The sequence below is a fragment of the Cucurbita pepo genome, chromosome LG03, assembly GCF_002806865.2.
Source record: "Cucurbita pepo subsp. pepo cultivar mu-cu-16 chromosome LG03, ASM280686v2, whole genome shotgun sequence".
NCBI classification, from domain to species: Eukaryota; Viridiplantae; Streptophyta; class Magnoliopsida; order Cucurbitales; family Cucurbitaceae; genus Cucurbita; species Cucurbita pepo.
In genome coordinates, this window is record NC_036640.1 from 9,136,171 (window position 1) to 9,155,803 (window position 19,633).

Sequence of the window (19,633 nt, forward strand, 5' to 3'; positions counted from 1 at the left end):
TATTGAAATCATATAATTAATTTTGGAGGGGAGACATACATGACTCATTCGTGTAGAAGCATTCGAATCCATTAAATTTTATATAGAATTAAAAAAAATTGAAAATTAAAACAGTGCATCGAGTAAATATCTAAAAAAAAAAAAAATATGGTGATGAAATCTCAAGTTTGAATAGACTTTGCGATAATATTTTTCAAATTTAAAATATTATTTAAATCATATTTAAACATTATAAAGTATTTCAATCTATATTCAACTAACTTCAATTTCGAACAATTTCGACATTCAGAATTCAGGCATATATTTAATGTTTATAATATACATTATCTTAATATTTAATATAATCATTATTTTATATTTAGCATATCTATTTTTCTTATTTTATATTTGAAGACTTCAAACTATATATATGGTTATTATGAGACAGCTAGACCATAAAAATTGCTTTTCAATTAATTAATTAAAGAGTTCCAAGTAAATATATTACTCGTAGTTACAGTTAGGTCAAACACAAGACACAAGAATTTGAAAAACAAAACAAATAAAAAGATCTATATATATTACTCTACTTGTTAAAGATAATCATTTTTTAACAAGTTATTCGTAGTTACGGTTAGGTCAAACACAAGACACAAGAATTTGAAAAACAAAACAAATAAAAAGATCTTGAAGTTACGGTTAGGTCAAACACAAGACACAAGAATTTGAAAAACAAAACAAATAAAAAGATCTTGAAGAAGCAGCAATAAACGATTCCGAGAAGAAAAGACACCGAGGTCAATGAAGTAATCCAATAGCTTCACCTATAGATCCAAAGAGGAAGGAGAAAGAACCAAACCAATATAAAAGACTCATTCTCTTCCTTAATGGTCACAAGTTCAAAACACATTTCAAATTAAAATTGTGATACTATGAGGTTCCTCTCTTGCATTTACACATTCTTCAAACTCATCATCCTAAGATATTGGTTGCTCGAAAGAAAAAGGGTTCTCTTCAAGAACTCCACATCACATCACCAACATATTCGGCAAGATGAAGATTATTTCCTTTAGTATGTTTGGTCTAACAGTCCTATGGAATTCCTGACATTCTCGGTCTAACTAACATAACTATCCTATAATTGAAAATGTCCAAATATGATCAGAAAATCTACACAGGAAAGATGCAACCAACCTTGAGAATGATAACAAAAGGATGATAAGATATCAACAGATCATACATTCTTCAGCATTCACACTCCACAAACCCTTGTTTGTTTGCTCACCCTCTACTTCTGAAACTTCTGATCCCTGTTAATGTAAGCTTTTTTAAGCATATAGCTCGCAGGAGGGTCTGTTTTGTCCAAAAAGGAAGGAGAGAATTTGAATCAACATTCTGTCAACTTATCTCTATACACTAGAGATTGGATAGAAGACTTAATAGTCCTCCAAAAGTAGCATCAGCACACTCGTAATTCATGGTATTGTTGACATCAACTGTCCTTAAATTGAAGTTGTATTCTTGAACAGAACGAGTGTCTTACATACCTCTGATATGTACAGCTATAAGAGTGTTTGGACTTGTATGCACTTCAACATCATCTTTCTTCATTTCCTTGTTTCGAAAGCCTATTGTAATTTTCTCTTCCTGCGATCCCAAAAGATGAGTCTTTTCTCTTAGTTTTGATGCTTTACAATGGCCCCTTTCCTTGAGTCGGCCTCTACATCTCCTAACGAGTGGTTTCGTAGTTATGTAGTAATTGTAACAATAACCAAGTCATACCCCTACCACTAACAATTCCAAAAAAGAATAGCAACTTGCCGAGTTATTCTAGATTATCAACCCTAATCATATATATATATATATATATATATATATATATATATATGAGTGAGGAACAACTCATTAACACATGATTTAATGCTCAAATTTCTTACTAACTGATTCTACCCTGGCTTCACGGTAACAATATCTACCAGCAAAAACTCCAACAATGATTAGATGTATATAGCTCAAGACATAGATTAACGAAAGGTGAAAGTGGTCTCAAAACAACAATAAAAAATTCCATAAACAATACAGTAAGAAATAAAAATAAGTTTCAGTATTGAAGGTGTTAACATCACAAAACAAAATTCTTATAGATTCTGGTCCCAAAAATGACAAACTTCTCCTAGAAGCTATAAATATGGTACCAAGTTGTGCCACAAGTAACCTTTAATGTCTTAGGCTGATGCGGCTGCTCCTTTGCTCCTTGGTGCTGCTTGAGTACCTAATCACCAAATCCAAAGGTAATTACAAATCACAAAATGCCCCAAAAAACAGTTGACAAGCAGAAAATGCAAGAAATATACAACTTAGAGTATAACCTTCTCTGAAACCACTCTTGAATCTGCGAGGAACATGACGCATGTATCTCATCCGCCCAGTTCCAGTGGTCTTCCTTCGGATCGCCTTCACGCTCCAGTTATCTAAATCCAAAACCCGCATAAGAAAAAGGAACAACTGGACCAAAATTGAAGACCCAAGAGTAAATGATATTCACTCAAACAGATTAGGGTACGCATAACGAATCTACTGCTATCTGGGTCGATAATGATGAATCTACGATTATCACTTCTAATCGATTCAATAAATTAAGCTCAGCATATAAAAGAGGATTAATTGCGCAATGATGAAACAACCAAAAACAAATTACAAATTGATTAAGCGAACTTACATGTACGCTTACGGGCGGCTGGAAATGCACAGGCAGAGCATCGACTCTTCTGCAGGTGGAAGCTGCGGCGGCCACACCTAACACAGAGAGTGTGGGTCTTGTTCCTCCTCTTACCGAAACTTCCCGTTCCCTTACCCTAATTACCGATCAACAAACAAATCGATTAACGCACTAAAATTCCGAATTCAACAACAATCATGTAGAAAGGGAAGAGATTGAGTTTACAAAAGTAAGTTCGCCATTACCATTTAGTCGGATTCGACGATGAAGCCTTCGGATTCTTCTTCCGTCCAAAGAGGGCTGAAATGTAGGCGGCAGCCTTTATATTGACAGGGTTTAGGGTTTGAAGGGTTTGAAGTAATTGGGTGTCAAAAAACCCGACCCACGTAGCTTTGACCTAACCCGAATCTTTTCTACTGGATTGGGTCCGCCCTTTGGGCCCGCGAGTGGACCTTCCTCTTCAAGAGGAAAAAGCCCAACAATCTTTCTTGGGAAAATTTATCATATAGGTTATGAGAAACAAGTGTTGTAGCGACCCATGTTCGGGATTCAAAATTCGGATTCGGCCTCTACTCCCTGTGACATGTCATGTTACATATTCTTTACTTTTAATAGTGAAGACTATCTACACAGACCAACACAAGTCATTCCAACATGTTATGTCCTCGTTCCCGACATATGATGCTCTAATAAAACATGTTTAACTATGAAATTTTTTAAGATTGAGCCACTGAAAATGAAGATGCATGTTGCTCGTATAAGTAGCGACTTTCAATTCTTTTAAGATTTTGTTAGTCGTCATATTCTCATGATCGCTCTAATTCGAATGTAGTCTCAGTTCTTTCATGTACTCTTCCTTTACTCAGGTGTATTTGGAGATTATAACTATAAACTCGAAAAGACTACCAAAATTGTTCGTACATGTCTGTCTTGAACCATAAATTGAAATAAAAATATATTATTATATTTGGAAAAATATGATAATTTTAATCTAAGAGATTATTATTATAATTATAATTGTTAAAAAGGTATTGAAATATGATAATTAAATAAATTTTAAAATAACCAATTGGATAAAATCTAAATTATGAGATTTTTATTACCATAGCTAAAATGTGACATTTGAAAATACATTCTTATTTTTACTTGAATGTTTAATTAAAAAAAAAAACAACAAACATAATGATGAATCTAAGGTAATGAATATATATTTCACAACTAAAAATAATTCCAAAAAAGTCTCAAAAAATTAGAAAAAGACATTTCCTTCGATTTGTGGATACGTGGCATATGTCTGAATCACGTGGCCGCCGACCACTTTTTTGTGGCGCAGGTGCAGTGTATGTACCCGACTGAAACGACGTCGGATGGACATCGACAGCTGACACCTCTAATTCACCCATTTAATTATTACCACGTGTCTCTAAAGTGGGTCCCACTTTGTGTTCTCTCTCCGGAAAGATACCGTGGGAGCGGAATAGCCGAATTTAATAACAATTCGTATTAAAAAAAAAAAAAATTACAATATAACTATTTTTAAAAAATTATAAAATATCAACAATAATATTCCATAATCAAATATACGTAATTTTTTTAAAAATTATATTTCAATAATACAACATAACTTTTAAATTTTGAATTTCAATATGTCACGAAACTTAAAAAATATAAATAAATACGGTTTAATAATCTTCCGAAAAAATTCTCTTTCACTCTCTCTTTTAACTTTCAGCTATTTTCAGTTATGCTCGAAATAGTTACTTGTGAAGCTCGACCCTAGATATCTTAAAAAATAATAGTATCATAAACAAATAGGATTATTATGCTTATCTATTTTATGTTCTTATTTTGGAAGTTGGAGTTGTTTTCAAAACTTTATCATAATAAGAAGTTGTTTTGAAATTTGATTCTATTCTCCACATTTTTCATGCATTATATTTCTATTTCATCTCAAACCATATTTTGATTGAGCCTCAACTATATCAATTGTACTTACAGTTAGATAATTATAGTCCGTAATAACATCACTGTTATGATCGCTATTGCAGAACAGTACATGAGATTTTCACCTCATACGGCTCGTTGAGGGCCATAAATAAATCTAAGGAGTGTATTCTCTTCCAAGGTTCCCTTTCATGACTTTGAAACGAGTCGGAAAGGTTTCGGCACCAGTGTAAAAGATTAGTTGTATTATGAAAATTAAAAGCCTAAAAAAAAAACAAATGGAATAAAATTAAATAATAGACTAAAATAAAATGTTAAAAACAATTTATTTATATGAAATTCTCCTAACATTATTCCTTCGAACAAACGGGTCTTAAAATCCTATACAATCAGTCATCTCCAAGAGCCACAAATTTTCTGTCATCACCATCATTACATAATTCATAATCCCGATCACCAAGTTCTTCATCCACTTATTTACACTCATAAATGAATCAGTAATGGATTCGAAAACAGAAGAAAATGGTGGAAAACAGGAAAAAACCCCAATTCTCTTAAATGGTGTTTTCAGCATGAAATCCTCCATTGTTGGACAGACATCTCAAGCTCAGCTCATAAGCAGAAAAAATGGCTCCATTCACCACAAAAGCTCTTGCAATGGCGGTTCCCAATCCCCGCCATAACACACTGTACCCTTCTTCTTTCACGCTCTTATAGAAACAGTCCACAATTCCACTGTACTTTTGAAACGACATTTTCGATTGAGCTTGGAGTCTGGTTTTAACCACATCCAGTGGGTAACAACAAACCCAACTGGCAACGCCGGCTAAACCGCCGGCGACGAGCATCGTTCTCAATGTCTCTTGCCCGGACTCCCTGCAACCGGGATGAAGCTTTTCTCTCATGAATTCGTATGTCCAGAAGTAAAAACAATGAGATGGAGCGTCTCTTAGCATTGTGATTGTTAAGCCTCTGTAAAGCCCTTTGTAGCCTTCGGTTTTGAATATGTTCTTCGCAACCTGCATCGGCCCGAGCCGAGATGAACCCAGATCTGAGTGGCTCGATGAACCCAGATCCTGTAATTGAAGGCGGATCTTAACGAGCTCCACCGGTGTTAGAATTAGGCTCTGTAATGCTCCGGTGCCGAATCCGCCTAATGCTACTGCCTTGTACGACGGTGGACGGTTGTCCGTTACCGCCGGATCGAACGCGCGGCAGAGCACGGCGTTGGTTTGGAAAACAATTGCGTTCTGCAGGATTCACGTAACAAATTAACAGAAATAACAAATGGGTTTTAATGGGAATATCCTGGAATCTTCGGTAAATTGATTAAAAATATGAACAAATCGGGACCTGGAAAGTGACGGAAGCGAGTGGAGCACCCATTCCTCTGTAGAGGGCAGCTGGGCCGCCGTTAGACATGATGTTACGGAGGACGCTAATCGCGGAACCAGAGGTGGAGTGTTGCTGTCGGATGCGAAGGGTGTCGAGTGGGTAGCCGGAGACGATGCCGGCGATGCCGCCGATTCCGCCGGCTATGAACTCTTTCCCCCAACTGTTAGCGAGAAATTCCGGCCAGAAATCCATTTTCGAAACAGAGAAATTCCGGCGGCTATGAACTCTTTCGTAAATTAAGCCAAATGGGTCAGATTTTTGGCGAGATTTCGAATCGGATTTTGCTTGCACGGAAGAAATTGATTATGATATGGAAGGTTTGGTGGTTATCCTTTACCGGAAATCCGCGAAGAAGAAGAAGAAAAAAAAAAAAAAAAATCTTAGTTCCCTGTTTTTTTTCTTTCTTCTCTCCTTCTTTCTTCTCTCCTTCTTTCTTCACCGGAAAAGTTGAAGTAACGGCAACAATGACCGATCAGTCTATCTATATCCTCGTGCAAATTTGGAATCTGCCAATAAATTAATTTTTTTTACAAAAAAGATGGAGAAATTGAAAATTGTGCTTTTTAAAAAGCCACCGGCTGCGTGTTTGATAATCTCACCCTCACTGTTGCAGTAAAATATAAAGTGAAATGACCAATTCTTTATTGGTTGTCAGTCAGTCACGGTCAAATAAAAAATTTTAACTTTTATATTAAGTGAATCAAATAAGTACAAATTTTATAATCAGAAATTAAATTTAGCCATAAAATTGTATTTAAAATATATAAAACCGGAATTTTTGTATTGGGATTATTGGGTGGGTTATTTCTTCAACGGTCGGGTCCAACAGAAAACCAGCACGTGGAGGATACGGGTCGGTATCGTTACCCGGTTTTGTGGGCCCCGCTTTAATGAACAAAACAGACCACGTCACTGCTCCGTTCAATTGCTTGACGTTTGCTTACATAAATCCATCAAAATATTCACTTTCCCCCCCAAAAAAAAAAAAAAAAAACTAATTTCCTTAAATTCGCGTGGTCCCCACATACTTTTTTTAATTCTCTTTTTAATATTTCTCAGCAATATCCTATGGAAGCGATAACTTTATATATATATATATATTTTTTTTGTAAATATTAAATTCCGAATTCCAATGCATTATTACGACAGATTTATTTATTTATTTATTTATTTTCAGATTTTAATTTAAGTATTGCTTGACATTTGTTTTCCATGCCGGTTCAAATACCTAAATTTTATTTCTGTACTCTTTTATAAAATTTAAAAATATATTTACCTAATATTTTTTCAGGCTTAAAAATTATTATTATTATTATTATATTTTAATAAAAGGAAACTTTTATTCAACCAATTTTCGTATGGTTTCTAATTTCCTCTCAATTGGAAAAAAAAAATTAAAAAAAAAAAAACTTCAAAATACAACAGAAAGAAAAAGAGTGTTAATGTACCTTTTTGGATCTGGGCAAAAGGGAATCGTGATCGTCCAAGGAATCCAAAAGCATATGGGTTTTAAATTACTACCGTTGGATTCTGGTTCCGATTTGTCGTTATCGCAACTGATTTGGCCCGTGCTTCGTCGGCGAACGGCAAGGGCACCGACGTGGTTATTTCCTTTCTTCTCCTCCGCCGTCGCTCTCTACAGCGAACGCGACGTGAGAATCGAGATCTTAATGGCGTTACCAAGCTCTGTGATGTCTAGATCTTAATGGCTTTTTTTTTTTTCGTTTCGGCACAACACCAATTAGCGCTCCGATTCCCCATTTTGGAGAGGTTAATTGTTCGAAATCGCTCCTTGAAGAGGTAATAATGACTCGCCATTATCCTCTTGATCTTCGATTGTAAGACTAATTGCTATCTTTATCTGTTATATTTGTGATGAAATTCGAAGAAACACTGTAATTTCTCAGTTGAATCATCGTCAAGACTTGTGTTACCTTACATTGATTTTTCATGTTTATTTGGTGATATTGATTCAGTTATCAGAAATTTGGGAGTGATTATGAAGTAAACTACATTTAGTTTAATTTCTCCTCGGATTTATTATCTGTTTGCTTGGCCAGATTTCAATATTTTCTCTAAAGAAAGTGATTAATGGTTTTTGATACCTTGATGCAAGTTAAATGGTGATCTGATCAATTTTATTTTGTTCTTTGGCTTATCATTTATCAGCTATGTTCTTGTAAAGAATGAGATATTTTAGCAAATTGGTTCTGTATGATCCAAATTTCGAACATGGATGAATCTCTGTTGTAACTGTCATTGTTGCCTGCTTGATAAGCCTTTATGTAACTCTGGAAATCAAATCTCATTGAAACTGCAGGAATGGTAAAGGACGATGAAGAATCAGAGAGCCCGGATGAGCAACAACATTTAAAGGTAGTTCCCACATATTGGGAAGACATTGAACTTTTTGGAATGAAATGATTAGTATTTCTTCTTAATCATTTGTGCCTAGTCTAGATAGAGAAACTGCTGGACTTCCATAAGCCTAAGCAAGCACAACTCTCTCTTTAGTTATCCATGTGATGAAAATCCAGTTGGGATATCACTCCAATTTTTCCTCTGACCCTTCTCTTGGGCCGTTGTAAGGATGCAATAATGGAGAGTCCTCGTGAGAGACAAGGGTAAGTAGGAGGTGGGGGCAGAGGGGAGCCTCTGTTGCTGTGGACCAGATCTAGACTGTCAAGTTGTTAAGAATTCACATGAGGGGGAGAGAAGATTATGGTAACATGCTACTTGGATTGTTCTAGAGAGAGAGATAGAGAAGATTCTGGTAATATGCCCGCTTGAATTATTGAAGAGGGAGAGGGTAGAGGAAATTGCTATTTACTGACTCATCCATATTACTTCTACCAATTGCCATATGGAGTTTAACTGTACTAACTAACGGTTTGTAAATATGAGATCAGTTGGAGAGGGAAACAAAGCATTCCTTATAAGAACGTAGAAACCTCTCCCTAATGACACGTTTTAAAACGTTGAGGAGAAGCTTGGAAGGAAAAGTTCAAAGAGGTCAATATTTGCTAACGGTGGGCTTGAGTTGTTACAAATGGTATTAGACCCAGATATCGGGCGGTGTGCTAGTGAGAACGTTGGGCCTCCAAGAGAGTGTATTGTAAGATCCCACATCGGTTGGAGAAGGGAACAAAACATTCCTTACAAGGGTGTGGAAACCTCTCTTTAATGGATGCGTTTTAAAACCTCGAGAGAAAGTTTGGAAGATAAAGTCTAAATAGGACAATATCTACTAGCGGTGGTTTATAACCTTAAAGGAACCCCGAAAGAGAAAATTTAAAGAAGACAATATATGCTAGCGGTGAATCTGTACTGTTACAGTAACGAAAAACAAACGGAGTGTGTAATTAACTCATGTAGTACTAAATTTTTTCTCGTCATTTGAATCATCCCACGGCTGTGGAGTAATGGAAAAGAGGCAGAGAGAGGAAGGCAGAGATTCAGATAAGGGGCTGTTTCAATTATCCCAAGGCTGAGTAGTAGTAACTTTAAGCAGCAGAGAGAGAGAGAGAGAGAAAGTTCTGATAAGGAGCTATGGGAATCATCCCAAGGCTGAGGAGTGAAAGCTTTAAGGAGGAAAAGACAGCAGAAGATAGAAAGATAGGCTATCGGGAGATGGTGAGTGGCAGCTCGCTCTCCATTCTCCAATGAACTAAAACAAAATTGTGCAGCTGTATGGAATATGGATCCAAATGATGCTGTAAATTCTGCAGCAGAACAGACAGCGATGGCTGCTTCAACCTTGCATGGACTGAGTTCAAGAATCTGAGTTCTTCTTCCAAGGGTACGTTTTTTCATAACCTCTTAGCTCACAAATTCTTTTTATGAATCACGTTTGAATGACTATGATTCATTACACATCTTAATGAAAGCACTCTTAATTAAATATGCATAAGTTTAGTGGTGGATAGGCTATAATATTGTAATATGTGTCACTTTCCATGATTTCCCTTTTCATAATATATTTAGGATGTGGAATGTTAAATAATGCTTATAAATATATATATATATATATATATATATATATATATATATTTTTTTTTTTTTCTAAACTATTGTTTAAAATTTGAGGAAAAAATTTAGAGTGAAATATTATCAAATAGGACCTAGATTTTGTGAGTCGTCTTGTACTTTGTAACAGATCAACAGATCATAACGTTAGAAGAATGTATTCGAGTGGTAATGACTATGAACATATAATCTATTTTTTTTTTTCAACCAAATATAGTAAAGTCGACAGCATTCAATTTTTTCATAGATTATGATGATTAGTTTATTCATTTAAAAATTAGGATATTATATTTTAATAAAAGGTTCACAATACTGTAACGCGAGCTAATAATTGATTAAAAATCAATCTTCTTTATTTTAAATGTTAATATTTTAAGTAACTTTTACTCTTGAGAATAATTAATAAAGAAAGAAATAAAAATATGGTTTCTGATATACTATTAAACACATTACAATTTTTTTTCACTATATCTGAAAACGTATTTTGTTCAAATTAAAAAACCAAATTTTAATTAATTGTTTCTTATTAACAATCATGACAAATGTATTTATTTAAAATTAAATAAAGTTAATGAAAAAAGAAAAAAGCTTATTTTGAATAAATTTGAAGAAATTTTTTAGTCTTCCTTGGTTGAAATTGAATGATGAGTGCATTAATTATTTTAATATTTAACAAAATATTAATTTAAATTAGCTGTAGGTTAGTAGTTGCACTCTCATGCACTTTAGAGTAAGTTATCAATAGATATCATTATTAAAGACAAATGGATCATTCAGAGTTATTCGTAATTATAATTGAGTTAAAGATTCGTTTTACCCGTGTAATTATAATACTCTGATTAACAATTTATTTATAATCCAGACAGTGAGAAAGTGTGACTCAATTGTTTAAGCTTTGAAATTAATACATAAGATAACATGTCTCTCTTGAGACAGTGAGAAAGTGTGACTCCATTGTTTAAGCTTTGAAATTAATACATAAGATAACAACTTATCTGCATATTGTATGATTGAAGGAGCGAATTTCATCTACATTATATTCTCAGCATACTATTTAATCAAGTTCACAAAATAATAGATATATTGAATCAANAAAAAAAAAAAAAAAAAAAAAAAAAAAAAAAAAAACATTTTCAGTTATGTAAATCTAAGGACAAGCTTTCATAGCTGAGTTTTTAACTTACTCAAGATTAAAATTAAGATCATATTAATTTTCTCAATTAATAAATTTATGTAGATTAAATTTTTTTATTATTTAGTCTTATATAAATTTATTGTATAAAACACCCCACTCACATGTTTTCACATGTACATTTGGACGAATCGTTAGTAATAATTACAAAGTGGGTTGTATCAATAGTGTTATCCACACAAAAGACACTCATTCTTATCCATATAATATAGACTCTTTAAGTTATTTCTTGAACATAAACCTCCTATATATCAATCACATACCATTCAAGATTACACTTACAACTTTAGATTTTTCACCCAATGGATATGTTAAATTGCAACTAAATAATCAAAATTATTATTTAAATTAAATAATTAATTACAGTGTTTCATAACATAAATCCCAACATTTACATTGCATTTATAAAAATTAATTTCAAACTAATAATTACTTTTATTGTGTTCATTTTATTTTTTATTTTTAATCTCATTTCTTCCTAAATTTTATGTTAAAAGTTTGGAAAATAGAGACCAAAAGGTATAATAGTAGACATGGAATCACAAACGTCAGAAGTGGGCCTTGTCTGGGCCCAAAGATATCCATTTACCCATTTTGAGCCCACAATTTAAAAACGACACCCGTCGAGCCTTTCTTCGCCAGAATCGCGTGTCGAGTTTTATAACAGAAATACCAGACGAAGTCTCGCAATAGAGAGAAAGAAAGAGAGATCGGAAAGCGAAATAGGAAGATGGAAATGGCGACGAAGACCGATAGCAGAGCGGAGCGAAGGCAAAGAATTAGGAGCAAAGAAACGGATCGAATGGCTCTCATCACCGGCCGTTTACGAACTCTACCTCCCTCGCCTCCGCCTTCTCCTTCTTCACCGTCTCCATTTCTTCAATATCAAATTCACCAACGCGGCCATTCGCACACCGGAATCTCACCGTCCTTCTTATCCAAGGAGCTCCAAAAGAATCCAGATTCCCTTCCCCTCCGTCCCGTCCACGGTATTCTTCTTGTTTTTTTTTTCCTTCTCTCCATTCCGTATTGCCGCTCCCTGTTTTTCTTCTTCTAAATCGAATCTCGACTATTTTGCATTTTGCGATATGACTCTTAGGTTTCTTTCCTCATTCCTTCTTATTTTATATGTTCCGATTTGTATGTTCCGCCTGATTGTGAATTAGAAGCCAATTTTTACTAATTAACTTGCAGTTTTTCTTTTGGTTATGGATTATTGCTAATTAGTCTTCCTTCAACATCCATGGACGTATTAGAGATCAAATCTTTTTATCTGCGTTGTATAACCTAAGTTTAGGAAATGTTAGGATTCTGATATGCACGCACATGAATTTGTTTGTTATAAGCATTGGATGAATCGATTTCGCAAATGCATGCATTGTATTGCTCATGTTGATTCAAGTTGTATGTGTAACTATTGAGGCATCGAGAGATTTCATAAGATAAGCCTCATATATGCTAACGATGATTACAATTATATCAGGTTGAAATTTATATATCCTTTTTAAATTATTCATCACGTGAATAAGATAATCATCTATCTGACAGTGGAGGTATACCAAGTTCTATATCTACCATGAATTTATTACTTATATTTTAAAGGCTTTATTATTGTTATTATTGTTATTATGATTATTATTTATCTCAATGCAGTTAGAAAGAGGTTACTACATTACAAGTGTGCTAACATTGTTCAGAATTTGGTTGCCTAATATTCGCATATTCGAGCATCTCTGAGGTTGGGAAGAACAAGAGAGATATTGACTGTGAAATTTTTAACAGCAAGTTATTAATGTGACCATTATGCATCGGATTAGAAATAAATCAATAACAATATAATAGCTCTATCTTGGTTATTAGTTGTTGTTTGAATCTTTTCCAACAATAAGTCTGGTTAAGATTCATTGTTCGTTTTTCCTATCTAGGAACTGATAACATGGTTTATGTGGGTTAATTTTTTAGATGAGAAAACCACATTTGATACTAAGTGGTGTCAAAACGAATTGGGATTATGGAGATGGTGGAATGATCTCACATTGATTGTGAAAGAAGTTGAATGTTGGTAAATAAATGGGAATGAGAACTTATATGACTTAAACTAACAATTTTGGAGTGAGGAGTCCTGTTTACTTTCGTTTGTTTTGCAGCTATTCCGAAGCTTAAAGATGGAACGGCTGTCCCTTTACCGAAGCATATGCCCATCAATGAAGTCCAAGAAGAAAAAATTACAGCCACAGGATTCCAAATCAATGATAAAAAAATCGACCCCATTGGAGAAGTATGCAAAGAAATGATATCTCCATCTGCCTTACCAATGGTTCAGAAAGCCACCATTGTTAACGAGCCACTGTCAAAACCACAGCCTTCAAAGCCTAGAATCTTCACTTCAAAACGACTAAATGCCTCCATTTTAGCTTCTCAAACCAAACGAGTTTTCTGTTCACTAATCATCGCTTCTTTGGCCATTCTATCACATGTCGATCACCCACTTTTCACGATTAGGAACGTAGTGAGTTTGGAGAGTGTGATGGCCTCAAAGCCTCTCTACATTCTACTGCTCACCAACGTAACAATCGTAATGGCGAGGATGTTGGCTGAGAGGCCGAAACACGGTGGGGAGGCAGAGGAAGAATGCGAGAAGATGAAGGAAGATGGACAAAACTGGGAGTCAGCTGTGAAAGTTTTGGAGAGAGGTTTGGTGTTTTACCAAGCTTTTCGTGCGATTTTCATTGATTTTAGTGTTTATGCAGTGGTGGTCATTTGTGGCCTCTCTTTGCTATAGCTTGTCTCTGGTTTTGATCCAGTGAACCATCTTCAGTTCTTTGGAGCTCTTTGCAGATGGATCCCATTTTCAAAAATTGTTGTCTTATTTGTTTCTTTCTTTTAAAGGTACATAACTACGCAAGGCACCATTTTGGTGTGGCTGCCTATGCCCAATCTTAGTTGTTAATTATTTGAAATGCTTAAAATTCATCTTCTTTTTCTCCTTTTGAATATCGAATCTATCATTTTAGATATTAGTTCTCATTTTCATGTCTTTAAGAACAAGAGATCATTATCGATCTCCATAGAAAAGATAGCAATAGTTCCAAGACTTTTCATATGAAAATTCCATAACAGTTGTTTGAATGTCAAATAAATAACGCAGTGGGAAATCCTACAAAACTTACAGGGAAAGTTTAGACCTGACAAATCAACCTCAAGTTCTTGTACATGTCTGAACCCGCAGAAGAAAATTCTGACAATGCCCTGAACAGTTCTGGCAACTGATTCTTAAGACTCACCAGTGATTTCTCCCTCACATGAAGGCATTGCTTTGCATGAGTTTCCTTTTCCTCCTCCACTCTCTTTTTCAATGACTCTACCACGACCAACTTCTCTGTCACTACGGCGTCCTGCGAGTTTTCTTCAGACTTCTCGGGGTCCAACTCGTCGGGCATTCTCCGTTGCTGGTATTTGTAATGCCAGTCGTCAAATTGCCTCTGCTTGCGCTCGAGCTCTTTCATGCTCTCGTCGCATCTTAACTTCAACTTCATCTCTTCTTCCTGCTGCAGTACAATAGTACTTATCACAGCACTGAAACTGGATATCGCAGTTCTAAGATGCTCGTCCGGGAGTTTTTCGAGTTGGTCGTGCCAAGCAATGAGGAGTCTTTGAATTGGTGGATTTTGAGCTCTTGGTGGAGAAGAAACCTTCTCTTTCAAGCTACTCTCTATAGGAACTAGATTTAGTTTCAACCAACTGCTTAATGCTTTTATGTAGTCTTTCTGACAGAGCGTGAGCTTCTCGAACTGCGAGTGCCATTCTCGCACAACGTTGCAGAGCTGTACCGTGCGCTCATGGTGATGCATACTGGTTTCTTTTGGGGATTGAGAGAGATCCAGATATCTCAATGCGTTCACAATTTTCAATTGCTCTTCATGGTGCATTCGCATTGTGTCCCACATCAACATCATCCTGCAGTGAAGAACAAGTATAATGAGATTTAGGAATCAATAAATTTGGATATCTGATAGAGATCAAGCTGACCAAAATCAATTTAGAACCCACCAACCTAGAGACTAAACTCAATCTCTAACTATAACAAACACTGTTCATGGATCAAAACCTCTCAAGTATTCCATTAAGATAGTCCTCAATCTTCACCAATGTTCCAAGGTCTATATTGTGAGATCCCACGTTGAGAACGAAACATTGTTTATAAAAGTGTGGAAACCTCTCCTTAGCAGACGAGTTTTAAAAACCTTGAGGGGAAGCGCAAAAGAGAAAGCCTAAAGAGGACAACATCTACTAGCAGTGAGCTTGGGCCATTGTGCCAGCGAGGAGGTGTGCTAGCAAGGATGCTGGCCCCGAATGGGGTGGGTTGGGGGGTCCCACATCGATTAGAGAAGGGAACACTAGACGATGTGCCAGTGAGAAAGTGTGCTAGTAAGGATGCTGGGCCCCGAACGGGGTGGATTGTGAGATCCCACATCGGATGGGGAGGAGAATGAAACATTCTTTATAAGGGTGTGAAAACTTCTCCTTAACAAATGCGTTTTAAAAACTTTGAGGGGAAGCCCGAAAGGAAAAACACAATCAATTAAAATGTCGCATCGACATATCATGTATCCAATACGTTCAAGCTGAACACGCTCAGAAATGAAAAACGACTATGCACACAATTCCTTAGGCAGCAATATGAAACTTAAAAAAACAATCAGAGATTGGCAGGCATGCCAAGGTTTAGGCAATGGGTCTCACAGATAGAGCCAAATTGCATAGAACTTACCCATGAACAAGCTGAACGAGTTTTGGGTATAACTGTTCGTCTCGCAGACGATTAATCTCCGAGACAGTTGAATCCAAAGATTGCATATCAACAATGTATCTTGTATGCAAATGACTCACTGCTGCTTTTGCTTTCTCCAACGCTTCTGGATTAGAACCTCGTTTCTTTAGCCTGTTCAGTGCAGCAACCTTTCTTTGGTACTCAAATTTCATAATTTCACCTGCCTATTGACACATAATCATCACAATGTTCATGGCTACTACTCATCGCTTTCAAGGAGAATGGGCATAAACATAAGAAAGGTACCTTCACTTCATCATATAGCTTCTTTTCCCAGGCCAGGAGTTTGTCTAGAACAGTGGCATGAGTTTCTTGGTCTTCCGCATAGAAATCATCCTTTCCATTATCCATATTTGAAAGCCCTTTAAATGATCGGTTCCATGTAATAACACGCATCACTCTGGCAGAGTGATCAATATGTCCTGATAAAACAAAAACACAAAAAGACATGGAGTTCTTCAGGAATATGAACAATGTATACAAGCAAAACCCCACATTATCCTGAAGGAACCTATATAAGCAATTTTACTTCCACAAGCTTAGTTTGCCTTCCTCCAAGTATACATAAAATAGAGCAGAGGTCGTGTGAGATCGACATTGGTTGGAGAGGGGAACGAATCTTTATAAAGGTATGGAAACCTCTCCCTAGTATACGTGTTTTAAAACCTTGTGTGGAAGCCCGGAAGGGAGAGCCAAAGAGGACAATATCCACTAACATTGGGCTTGGGCTATTACAAATGGTATCAGAGCTAGAAACTAGGCGATGTATTAGCAAGGAGGCTGAACCTTGAAGGGGGTGGACACCAGGTGGTGTGCTAGAGAGGATGCTGAGCCTCGAAGGGGTTGGATTGGGGTGTCCCACATCGATTGGAGAAGGAAACGAGTGCCAGCGAAGACGCTAGGCCCCAAAGGGAGTGGATTATGAGATTCCACATTGGTTGAGGAGGAGAACGATACATCGTTTATAAGGGTGTGGAAACCTCTCCATAGAAGACACATGTTAAAACTTCGATGGGAAGCTCGGAAGGGAAAGCTCAAAAAAGACAATATCTACTAGCCTAAACTTAGGCTATTACAAATGGTATCAGAGGCAAACACCGGACGATGTGCCAGCAAGAAGGCTGAACCTCAAAAGAGGGTGGACACCAAAAGGTGTGCCAGAGAGAACGTTGGGGTGGATTGGAAGGTACCACATCAATTGGAGAAGGAAACGAGTGCCAGCGAGGACGCTGAGCTCCAAAGGGGGTAGATTGTGAGATCCCACGTCGGTTGGGGAGGAGACCAAAACATTCTTTATAAGGGTATGGAAACCTCTCCCTAGCAAACCAAAGAGGACAATATCTACTAGCGATGAGTTTGGGTTGTTATAGGTCGGTCGTGCATTCCTTTAGAATCGACACCAATATTGAGGCACCCGAACATCCTAGACAAATATTTAAACAGAGAAGATCCAAACCCAAATAGCTTTCATACAATTAACAACATGATGCTAAATTATTGTACTAGATATCTTCAACATGCTTGAAAGATAAAAGGCAGGGATCCTGATACCTCGGCCATCAGCAAAATTTGAGTGATAATGCAGTCGTGTAGCCTCAAGCATCTTGGACACTTCATGGGCACTCTCAGAAGCCTTGAGAAAATGATCATCAAGATTCACAAATATCTGCAACAAATTCATCATCCTTCTGCCCTCCATGGAACCCATAGCCCCCACCTTCTTCAAGCTCTTTGATGTTATGGCTGACGGCTCAGCCACAGCAGGCGGTGGCGGTGGCTCCACTGCCTCAGCTTCTTTGGCTCCTCCTCTTTGATCCTCCATCTCATCATCGTCCTCTCTTTCAATCTCCTCCTCAGCCTCACTCAAAGTCGGACCAGGCATACTGTTGAGAGAAAAAAAGTAATCGTAAGTCGTATCCTGGTGTTGTGCCGGTGGCATTGGCCTGTCCACATTCATCGGCGGCGGCGGCATTGGCGGCGGAGGACCCTCTAATTCATCATCAAGCTCTGAATTCCCAATTCGAGTACTCCCACCACCACCGCTACCTTTTTTGCTTCTCCTCCTCAACGAACCACGAGAGCCATCATTATCGGATTCATTTTCATCCTCCTCCTCGATAATGGGGCCAACCGGCTTCAGATCGGACTTGAGAATGTTCATTTCCGGCATGCTAGCAGCCCTATGAAGCGGAGAAGGGAAATTCGGAAGAGGCGGCGGCGGCGCTAGAGGCTCATAAGACGCTGCAACGGAATCGAATTTCGAGTTCGCTTGAGCACTCCCATTGACGATTAATTGAGGATTCTGAACTTCTCCGTGAGCGTAATCGCTCAAAGAAGCTCCAGTGTTCTTCAAAGACATCACACAAGCAGAATGAGCAGCCGCAAAAGCATTACGCGCTGCGACTGCATCTTTCATATGAATCTTCCGATCTTTACAGCGCGCAATCGCCTCTTCATTCTCGATCTTCGACTGGGAGCAACCCATTAAAGATCCACAGCAAAAACTCACACCGGCAGGACGATTAATCAAAAATGGAGCATAACCCACTATTTCTTGTTAGTTAAATCGGAAGAATCTAAGAGAACAGAACTGCTCATTCCTCCAGACGAGCATTACAAACGAAAAGATGCTCAGATTGTTACGATTTTAAGAAAAGGGGGAAAAGGGAAGATGCTTTCTCGCCGGTAGAAATGGCGGAAAGAGCTTTCAGCGGAGGTATAAAAGTGGGTTTGGGAGTGTGCAGTGATAACATATCGCTAATTTGACGCAATTGCTCATTGGTGGCCCCGCTTTTCAACGTTCCATGCAGCTTTTCGAAGGATTTTGCTGTAAATTTGCAAAAGTTTTTTTTTTTTCTTTTTTGGAATGGATTCTCCTGTTAGTGTGTTAGTGGGCATCACTTCCATCGCCATTAATGCCGTTCGTTACAAGATCGTCTCGTGATTAAGAATTTTTGGCCGCTGTTTGATTCTCTAAGGCCAGCTAATTTTCAATTATTAATGTTTGTTATTAAAAATTATTTTAAAATCATCAAATAACTAAAATAAGATGGGAAAAAATTAAAAGAGAGAGACAAAATAAAAATGGAGGCTAACCTACAAAAGGAAAATAATAATAATAATAATAATAATAAATGTCAACACATATCTTAATGAACAAGAATTCCAAATTTGATATATTACTTTTTTTCTTTTTATTATGTTCATTTTAAGTTAAATATTTATTTTTTTATTACCTAAATATTTTTCTTCTCTATCTGATATGAATGTTGATGTACAGTAGATATACCCAATTTATTACGTTACCATAGAATCAATAGCACTAACATAGTTTAATATGAGTAACAGTAGGTTTCCCCAAAAGGCCTCGTACCAATGGAGGTAGTATTCCTCACTTATAAACCCATGATTTAACCAATGTGGGACTCACTCCCAATAATTATCGAACAAACTATACCCTTTGTTGGTTAAGTTTAGGGCATGACTCTGATATCATGCTAGGGATCACTACCATGTTAGGTTGGTTAAGTTTAGGGCATAACTCTAA

At 36.7% G+C, this 19,633-nt stretch overlaps 4 protein-coding genes across 4 annotated transcripts; 1 reads left to right on the forward strand and 3 right to left on the reverse strand.

Moving 5' to 3' along the window:
- Nucleotides 1-1,985: 1,985 nt before the first annotated feature.
- On the reverse strand, nucleotides 1,986-3,039 carry LOC111789961 (60S ribosomal protein L37-3). Its single transcript, XM_023670703.1, has 4 exons — nucleotides 2,944-3,039; nucleotides 2,699-2,834; nucleotides 2,349-2,450; nucleotides 1,986-2,251 (listed from the first exon to the last, which is right to left on the reverse strand). The coding sequence occupies exons 1-4, from the start codon at nucleotides 2,944-2,946 to the stop codon at nucleotides 2,205-2,207; spliced, it is 288 nt and encodes a 95-aa protein (XP_023526471.1). The 5' UTR covers nucleotides 2,947-3,039; the 3' UTR covers nucleotides 1,986-2,204.
- A 1,910-nt stretch (nucleotides 3,040-4,949) lies between these two features.
- Nucleotides 4,950-6,581, reverse strand: LOC111789942 (mitochondrial arginine transporter BAC2-like). Its single transcript, XM_023670676.1, has 2 exons — nucleotides 5,996-6,581; nucleotides 4,950-5,892 (listed from the first exon to the last, which is right to left on the reverse strand). The coding sequence occupies exons 1-2, from the start codon at nucleotides 6,227-6,229 to the stop codon at nucleotides 5,197-5,199; spliced, it is 930 nt and encodes a 309-aa protein (XP_023526444.1). The 5' UTR covers nucleotides 6,230-6,581; the 3' UTR covers nucleotides 4,950-5,196.
- A 5,350-nt stretch (nucleotides 6,582-11,931) lies between these two features.
- On the forward strand, nucleotides 11,932-14,239 carry LOC111790119. Its single transcript, XM_023670942.1, has 2 exons — nucleotides 11,932-12,244; nucleotides 13,403-14,239. Exons 1-2 carry the CDS (start codon nucleotides 11,986-11,988, stop codon nucleotides 14,035-14,037), a joined length of 894 nt encoding a protein of 297 aa, XP_023526710.1. The 5' UTR covers nucleotides 11,932-11,985; the 3' UTR covers nucleotides 14,038-14,239.
- Nucleotides 14,240-14,329: 90 nt separating this feature from the next.
- On the reverse strand, nucleotides 14,330-18,959 carry LOC111790118 (nitrate regulatory gene2 protein-like). Its single transcript, XM_023670941.1, has 4 exons — nucleotides 17,638-18,959; nucleotides 16,333-16,508; nucleotides 16,027-16,250; nucleotides 14,330-15,212 (listed from the first exon to the last, which is right to left on the reverse strand). The coding sequence occupies exons 1-4, from the start codon at nucleotides 18,569-18,571 to the stop codon at nucleotides 14,435-14,437; spliced, it is 2,112 nt and encodes a 703-aa protein (XP_023526709.1). The 5' UTR covers nucleotides 18,572-18,959; the 3' UTR covers nucleotides 14,330-14,434.
- Between the last annotated feature and the right edge of the window lie 674 nt (nucleotides 18,960-19,633).

Coding starts and splice junctions, on each gene's coding strand:
- LOC111789961 (XM_023670703.1), bottom strand. Junction 2,451..2,698: donor AGCCGCCCGTAAGCGTACAT/GTAAGTTCGCTT, acceptor TTTTGGATTTAG/ATAACTGGAGCGTGAAGGCG. Junction 2,252..2,348: donor CAAGAGTGGTTTCAGAGAAG/GTTATACTCTAA, acceptor TTTGGTGATTAG/GTACTCAAGCAGCACCAAGG.
- LOC111789942 (XM_023670676.1), bottom strand. CDS start 6,229: ATGGATTTCTGGCCGGAATTTCTCGCTAACAGTTGGGGGAAAGAGTTC. Junction 5,893..5,995: donor TCGCTTCCGTCACTTTCCAG/GTCCCGATTTGT, acceptor TGAATCCTGCAG/AACGCAATTGTTTTCCAAAC.
- LOC111790119 (XM_023670942.1), top strand. CDS start 11,986: ATGGAAATGGCGACGAAGACCGATAGCAGAGCGGAGCGAAGGCAAAGA. Junction 12,245..13,402: donor TCCCCTCCGTCCCGTCCACG/GTATTCTTCTTG, acceptor TTTGTTTTGCAG/CTATTCCGAAGCTTAAAGAT.
- LOC111790118 (XM_023670941.1), bottom strand. CDS start 18,571: ATGGGTTGCTCCCAGTCGAAGATCGAGAATGAAGAGGCGATTGCGCGC. Junction 16,509..17,637: donor AAATTTTGCTGATGGCCGAG/GTATCAGGATCC, acceptor TTGTTTTATCAG/GACATATTGATCACTCTGCC. Junction 15,213..16,026: donor CTCGTTCAGCTTGTTCATGG/GTAAGTTCTATG, acceptor TCTTCACTGCAG/GATGATGTTGATGTGGGACA.